General features: G+C 44.2%; 1 protein-coding gene across 1 annotated transcript; it reads left to right on the forward strand.

Moving 5' to 3' along the window:
• Positions 1-3,544: 3,544 nt before the first annotated feature.
• LOC113181065 (olfactory receptor 1f45-like) lies at positions 3,545-4,486 on the forward strand. Its single transcript, XM_026386438.2, has one exon. The coding sequence runs from the start codon at positions 3,545-3,547 to the stop codon at positions 4,484-4,486; it is 942 nt and encodes a 313-aa protein (XP_026242223.2).
• Positions 4,487-8,079: the final 3,593 nt, after the last annotated feature.

An 8,079-nucleotide genomic window follows, 5' to 3' on the forward strand; every position in this document is an offset into this window, starting at 1 on the left:
GTCAATATTATAATAGATTTTTTTAATGGTGGTATATTTATATAAAGGAATTTTAAACAGAAAAAAAATGAACAAACCAATACACACTAAACCTCAATGAATCTCACACAAACAAAATGTTGAACAAAGTAAGTCAGATGAAACTGATAAACTGATTTAAATTAAAACTTTTCTTTTCCACAGTAGACACCATAATTTGCCTATTATAAGAATGACACAGAGTAAGTTGGGACATTGGCCAAGATACTTGCTAAGATAGTGTGAAGATCTGATGAGCATAGATGACCCCTCTCAGCTGTCTCCTTGTGGACATGTACCCCAGTTTTTCCACTCGAGTCACAGATTGACTAGGTATAGTAGTAGCAAGCACAGAGCAGCATCCCAAGGTGACTGACAAGAGGAACACTCTTGGAGAGTCTACAAGAAGAAGAGAAATCTCTCGTGAAAACAGTAGTGCACCTTCTGTCTTTAGGGATTCAGGGACAATTAGTCTCTGTTCCTGCTAATAACAATTCTGAGGCCTCCGAACCTGGTAAATATTCCCCATGGGCCACTGCAGGGCTTTTCAGTTCCATTTACTGTGACTCCAAAAGTCTACCCTCAGTTGCCTACAACCCTGAATTTCATTTCCATCCCATAAAGAGAAGAAGCTGTCCCCACAGATCAATAGCATCTGAGATTCCCTGCCATCAATTGGGTAAGTAAGTATTCAATCAGATAGACCAGAATTCAGGTCTGAGCTTTTCCACTTACTTGCTGAGCCACCGTGGACAAATTATTTAGATTGTTCTCTTTAAACCTCAAATAAGTTTCCTTATTTATCTTAGAAAACAGTGAAAATTCAATGAGATAAGAAAAGCACTTTTAATCTAGTGCCTAAGCAGGAGGTTACCAATCAATGCACGGTTAGTCTTTTTGCTATTGCTATTGCAGTGGTTGTTGGTGCAGTGAGCAATGACATGTTTTGCAACTCCCCCCTTAGCTAATGATCAACAGAGGCAGGATTTACACCAAGGTCTGTCTTCCCCCAGAGTGTGCACTCTTAAGCACTAAGTCATTCCATTCTCTTGTTACATGAAAAACAAAGATTCAAGAGCATGAAATTCAATGGAAAATCAAGAGGCAGCTACTTTCTCTCCTTCTTTCAAGTAACTCATCATTTTATTCCCCACTGTCCAGCCACAGTGGCCTTCCTGTTTCGGTGGGGCCCTTTACTACCTTGGGACCTTTGCATGTATATGCTTCTCTCCTTTCTTCCACTCTTGGTATAGCTAATTACCACTTCAGGTCCCAAAATAGATTTAAATTTCTCAAAGGAGCTTTCTCTGAACTTAGTCTAACAGATGTTCCAATTATACTTTCTCAGTGGTATCACCATAACACTCCTTTCTGATGGAAATCAGAGTTTCTGACTGTACATTTACCTGTTTGTTTATTGTCAGTCTCCCCAGTTAGCCTGTAAGCACAGAGACTGTACTTTTTTGATGAACCTTAACTATTCAGTGTCCACAGGCCTTGCTAGCATTAAGTAGGCAATCTAATAGTTGAATAAAGGAAATATTATGAAAACAGTGCCCTAGACCCTCTGTGGAAGCATTCTAAAAATGGATCTATTCTGCAAGGTCACATTCTCAAAATAGGAAACAAATGTCTCTAGTACCTATGAGAAAACTGAGAGTTTCCCTGCTTCCAGGGATGGAATTGAATCTTGGACTAAATTCCAGGATTGGTAAAAGATCTTAATTTTAATGTTGCATAATAAGGGGATCCTTATTAACTATAGGATCTTAGGCTATATAATTTGTCTCTGTTTCCTGATCTGATAATGTGGGGAAAAGATACATTGCACATAGCTTGTGTGGATCAAATGTGATGCCACTGACACACAGTCTATATATCATAAGTAGTTTTTTATGATAAATATCTTCACTCCTGCAATTGTCTTTGTCTTTTTTCAACACCCCCCCCCCCTTGTGAAAATAATTCAGAATCATCCACATCTTGGCACCCCTTCTCTCAGTCTTCTTAGGTTTCCAAGGAGTTCTAGGTATTCTGCCATTTGAGAAATACTCTAGAGATTATTTCTATGTTGATAGAGAAAAATCACCTTAATTCTTTCCTGTTTACTTTAGAGAATTTTAATACTTGTATCCTAAGGATGCAGCCGGACAGGTGAAACCGCTTTTACTCTAGGGCCCAGATCTAGCACTTACTGTTCCTTGGACAAGTCTGTAAACTCTTGAAAACACAACTCGAATCCATCCACTTCACGCTATCCATTTGGGTTCCACAATTGTTTCTTTACAGCTCTCCCTGGGACCCTTGTGTCCCCACAGTCTTTCTCTACACAGTAGCAGAATGGTCTCTCCATATCGTAAATCATTCACGATCTGCTGCTTGACACCCACACACCCCACCATCGGATCTCTGTACTTAGAATAAAATCCAAACTCTCTAATCTGCGTGGCCCAGCCCTACCTGCCCTGTACTGCCTCCTCCACCTCCTCCTGCCCTCCTGCCTGCCCCCTTGGTGCACCTCACTTGAGCCCTTACTTTCCTCCTCTTCTATCGCACGCTGGCATTCGCTGTGACCTACATTTAAAATGCTCTCCCAACCAATTCTTTATGTGGCTGGCTCCTTCCCATCCATTCCTCCACGGTGAATGACTTGCTGATCACTCAGTTCCAAGTCATGTGCCACCCACCGTGGCATCTTGTTTTCTTGCACCTGCTGACCGCATGACTTCTCTGACTAGAATGTTGTCTGCACGAGGGAAGGGACCTTGCCATATTCTGAACCACCATCTCTCTGGCACCTAAAGGAAACAGTGACACATTGTAAGTACTCAATGCACGGAGAGTGAATGGATTGGTTCTGGAGGTCTCAGGAGAGGTGGATCAGTCCAGAGACTGTAAATTAGAAGTGCCAAGATTTTAACTTTACCTCATCTTCTTTCTAGGGGACTCGGTTCCTTTTCCAAGAAGGTGGGTACTGTCATCTGGATCTGAAATGTCCCCCAAAGGTGCGTGTGTTGAAGGTTTGGTCCCCAGCAAGGTGCTACTGAGAAGTAGTGACCATTTCAAGGGATGAGATGTGGCAGGAAGTTTTAGGTGGTGGGGGGCATGCTTTTGGAGGGGATTGTGAGACCCCAGTCTCTCTGTTTTCTCTCTTTTGTGTCCTGGCCATACGATGAGAGGGTTTGTTCCACTGGCCACTCCCCACCATGCTGGCTCTCTCACCAGAGTTCCAAATGCAATGAGGCCCACGGCTGTGGACTGAAGCCTCCACAACCGTGGGCCAGACAAACCCTTTCTCAAAACTTTAAGTCAATTGTCTCAAATACTTGTTGTCATGACAATGAAGCCAACACAGTGGGCCTAGCAATGACCACCCCAGAGAGCTCTTGCATTTCTCAGTGGGAGGATGCACAGCCCTCCATATTCTGGTGTCACCGTTATTTTATGCCTTTGTTTCCATCAAGGCAATATGGTGGAAAGGTTTTAAAGGGTCATTTCTATTTTACTCTTTAAGTTTCACCACAGCATGAAGACAGGAAACCACACCAGTGTTTCTGAATTTTACCTCCTCGGCCTTTCTGAGCATGAGGGAGCGCAGTCTCTCCTCTTTGGCATCTTCCTGGTCATTTACCTGGTCACCGTGGTGGGGAATAGTCTCATCATCCTGGCGATTGGCTCTGATCCCCACCTCCACACCCCCATGTACTTCTTCCTGTTCAACTTCTCCCTCACGGACCTGTGTTTGTCATCTACTACGGTCCCCAAGATGCTGGAGAACATCCAGGCTCACAGGCACACCATCCCCTACGCTGGATGCCTGTCCCAAGTCTGTTTCTTCCTGTGGTTCATTGGTCTGGATGTTTTCCTCCTGGCAGTGATGGCCTATGACCGGCTTGTGGCTATCTGCCATCCCCTTCACTACACCTCCGTCATGAGTCTCAGACGCTGCACCCTGCTGGTGGCCATGTCCCTCGTCCTTGCACATTCCTACTCTCTAACCCACACCATTCTCCTGGCTCAGCTATCCTTCTGCCAGGACAACATCGTCCCTCACTTCTTTTGTGAACTTCTTCCACTGCTGAAGCTCTCCTGTTCCAACACCTACGCCAACCAGTGTGTGCTGATGTACTGGGGAGGGGCACTAACAGTCTTGATCCCCTTGCTCGTCATCATTTCATATGCCCGCATCGTGGCCACCATTGTGAGGGTCCCATCAGCAAGAGGGAAGTGGAAGGCCTTCTCCACCTGCGGCTCCCACCTCTCTGCAGTTTGCTTGTTCTACGCGTCGGCCATCGGGGTGTACTTCATTCCCTCTGCTGCTGATTCCGCAGGCAAGGACCGAATCGCGGCAGTGATGTATGCTGTGGTGACCCCCATGTTGAACCCGTTCATCTATAGCCTGAGAAACAAAGACATGAAGCGTGCCTTGGGCAGACTGCTGAGCAGGGGGGTACTGCGATCTCCGTAAGGCCAACCGTGTCCCCTTAGTAACTCAAGGCAAATCCACTTGCAGCAAATCCTGAGTCTCTATTTGCTAGCTTTCCAGCCCCAGGCAAATTAAATAATCTCATTGAGCTGCAATTTCCTCACCTTGTAAAAGGGGGTGATAACACAATGTCTATCATGTAGTGTGTCTGGTATATTTGCTGGTCCCAGGTCTTGGGCTTGGAGATTCGTCATCTTTAGCAAGATTCATATTGCATTGAAGTAACTATGTTCATCCTTTTCATCATTCTAAAGAGAAGATGGAGACTCTGAGAGGTTAAATTACTTCCCTGAAGTTATACAGCTAGTTAGTGACAAAGCCAGAATCTGAACCCAGATATCTGATTCCAAAGCACGTACTCTCAATGATGACCTTAGGCTGAAGTGGGCATGAAGTCTACATATTCCTCTCAGCCATTCATTTTCTTTCCTTGCTTCCTTCACATCATGCACATATGCCACTCCCATCAACAATGTCTCCAAATACTACCATGACTGGATGATGGGGCAAAGCAAAGGAGAAGCTAGAGAAGTGTAAAATCCCAAGAAGTTTCCAGTATTCCCCAAGCCCTCTGCCTGAGTGTGAGTATCTGTTTAGATATTCTGGAATGACTTACAAATCAGGCCACAGGAGTAAAGATTCTTGAGCCAGGTTATTCTGGACTCTTACCGAGTTTCTTTCACGGAACCATCCTTTGACACTAACATTCCATGTTTGGATCTAATTCAAAACAGAACATCAGTTCCATCATTGCACGTGCATTATTGCCTCTCCTTGCTATACATGCAGACAACCTCCAGAGGATTTTTCAACAGCTCATAGGAGAAATTTTGGCACTTGCCGTACATTCTTTTAATTTCTTCCCTATGTAATTGTCACACAACTGAGGCCTCACTGGTGAATTCAGATTTTTAAATAGTTATTTTTTAATGTCCTCCATCATGTGGCTAGATTGGAAGGACAAAGTCCTCTCAGTAATGTAGACAGTGGTCACCCCATGTCCAGCCCTTTCATTTTCAGTCTGAGAAGCAGGGATATGGAGGGAACCCTGTGAAACCATTCAAAACAGGCAATGCTACATGGAAGAACAAGGATCGGCTTGAAGTCCTGGGATTCAGTGCTGGCTTTGCTCTGAATAAATTCTGTGGCAGCTGCATAATGACTGAATGATGCTGAGCCCTGATTTCTGCATTTGGTTAAAAAAGCGATTGGACTACAAACCCCAGTTGTAACAGTATTTAGAGGTATAATGACCAGAACTCAAGATGTTTAGAAGCCAGCACCCTGATCCACCACTTCCACAGTAATGTAACTTGAGGCAACTTCATCTCTGTGAGTTTTGGGGGTTTCATGCTCTGTGTTTCCAAATGGAGGAAACTAAATTAGGTAATGAACATCCTCCTTTGTCCCATTGCTCACTCTGCCCCATCTATTGATTGCTTTGGGTAAGCTCAGCAGGTTCCTCTCTGCTTCTTCTTGAGAACAAGACTACTCACAGAGAGGAAATGCTTCAGTGTGTAACCTCGAGGGCAAAGCAGCCACTCAATGAACACTCCTGGGAGAGCCACCTAGATTCAGCACTGCCTCCTTCTGGAGATGACTGGGAAATGTTGAGGCTCTCGCTCCAAGTTGTGTCCTGCAACCTGGACATTAGCAATAGTAGAGAAGTTTGCCCTCCGTCTGGTATCACCTGTCTTAGTTATGAATCGATTAATAACTCAAGTGGGAAAGAAAGGGTTCTTTGCTGAACTCCCTCAAACACTCTCAATAACCCAAGACTCACAGCTCCCTCTCTTAGGGGCTGGGTGATTCTCGAGGAAGTTGTTTAACTTCTCTTTGAGTTTCATTGTCTATCAAAAGAAGGTAAATATAAAAGTTTTTAAGACTTTGTCATTTAGAACAGTTTTGTTCATAGCAAAATTGAGAGGCAGGTGTAAGATATCTCATGGCCCCTGCACATGGATAACCTGCCCCATTTCCAATGTCCTCCCCCAGAATGATGTATCGATTACAGTTGTGGAACCTGCATTGATACTTTATCACCCAGGGTCCATACTTTATATTAGGGTTCACTCCTGGTGCTGTGCATTCCATAGATTTGAACAAACATATAAAAAAATGTGTCCACAATTATAGTATAATACTGAGCACTTTCACCACTCTAAAAATCTATGCTTCTATTCATCTCTCTCTACCCCTGATGCCTGCCATACTAATCTTTGTAGTGCTTACATCGTTTTGCCTTTTCCAGAATATCACATAGTGGGTGTAGCCTTCTCAGACTGGCTTCTTTCACTTGGTAAAATGCTTTATGGTTCCTCCATGTCTTTTTAAGTGTTGATAGTTCATTTTCTTTTTAGAGCTCAGTAACATTCCACTGTCCAGCTGTAATACAGTTTATCCATTCACCCACTAAAGGACATCTTGATTGCTTCTAAGCTTTGGCAATCATGAGTAAAACTACTATAAACATCTTTGTGAATGTGTTTTTGTGGTGACAGTGGCAGAGTCACTGGTGTGTGAGCCCAGCTCGTGAGGGCTGCAGAGCAGGCTGTACCCGGCAGAACTGTGGTGGTTGAGTTGTAGACAGCTGTGGGAGCAAGGTTTCCCAGAGCCTTGGGGACACAACCCCTGCCCAGAAAAGCTTCAGAGGCAGCATAAGGGGATACAGAGATGAGAATGGGGGGAACATCAGGTTAAGAGATCAACTCTAAAAAATGAGCTCATGTGCTGATCCCCCACATGCTTTCTTTGCCAAAAAGTAATCTGCTTGCAGCCCTGCCTGGCCGAGTGGACAGGATATGTCACATTCCTCAGCAAATTGAGGCAGGGGCGAAGGTCAGGCAACCTTGGTAATGAATAATAGGGGTCCAGAGAAGATGATGCTGGTCACCACTGGTTATCAAACAGAAAACAATGGGTTGTTAACCGCTCCTGGGCATTCTGGGCTGCTAACAATTAACCCTCAAGTCCCTGCTCTCAGGGGCACCTGGAGAAGAAAGAGAGGCAATGATTAAAGGAGACTCTGGGGTCTGTAAAAAAGCAAGACACACCCCCTCCTGCGGACTCCCAGCTCTGGGGCCCCTTTTCTTTGGAGAAGTCTGTCGCTATCACTTTCTTAAGTGAACTTGCTTTCTAGCTTGCCTCAGCATTTCTCAGGTGTTTAATCTTTAACACCTGGGAACAAGGCTCCATTCCTGATCTCCAAGACTGGTAGCAGCAGGACCCCACCCCACAAGGTCTGCAAGCAAACACTTCAAGGCAAAAATGGTTGTTCTTGAGTCTTAAGGTTTTATAATTAATTAGGATGTTACCCTTTTCTTCTTTCCTATTTCTTTTGAACTGGGGATAGCTATCCTCTCCCTGTCTCACCACTGTATCACAAGTTCAATTTTACATATCCAGGTGGAGATCAGTTTGCCTCAAGATGAATCACACCTTGACTCTCACCTATATTTTTTCAAGAAAATGTGGTATATATACATACACAATGGCATATTACTCAACCATAAAAAGGAACGACTATGACATTTGCCAGTATATAGATGGATCTGGAGACTATCATACTAAGTGAA

Source organism: Urocitellus parryii, chromosome 4 (assembly GCF_045843805.1).
Source record: "Urocitellus parryii isolate mUroPar1 chromosome 4, mUroPar1.hap1, whole genome shotgun sequence".
In the NCBI taxonomy this organism is placed as follows: Eukaryota; Metazoa; Chordata; class Mammalia; order Rodentia; family Sciuridae; genus Urocitellus; species Urocitellus parryii.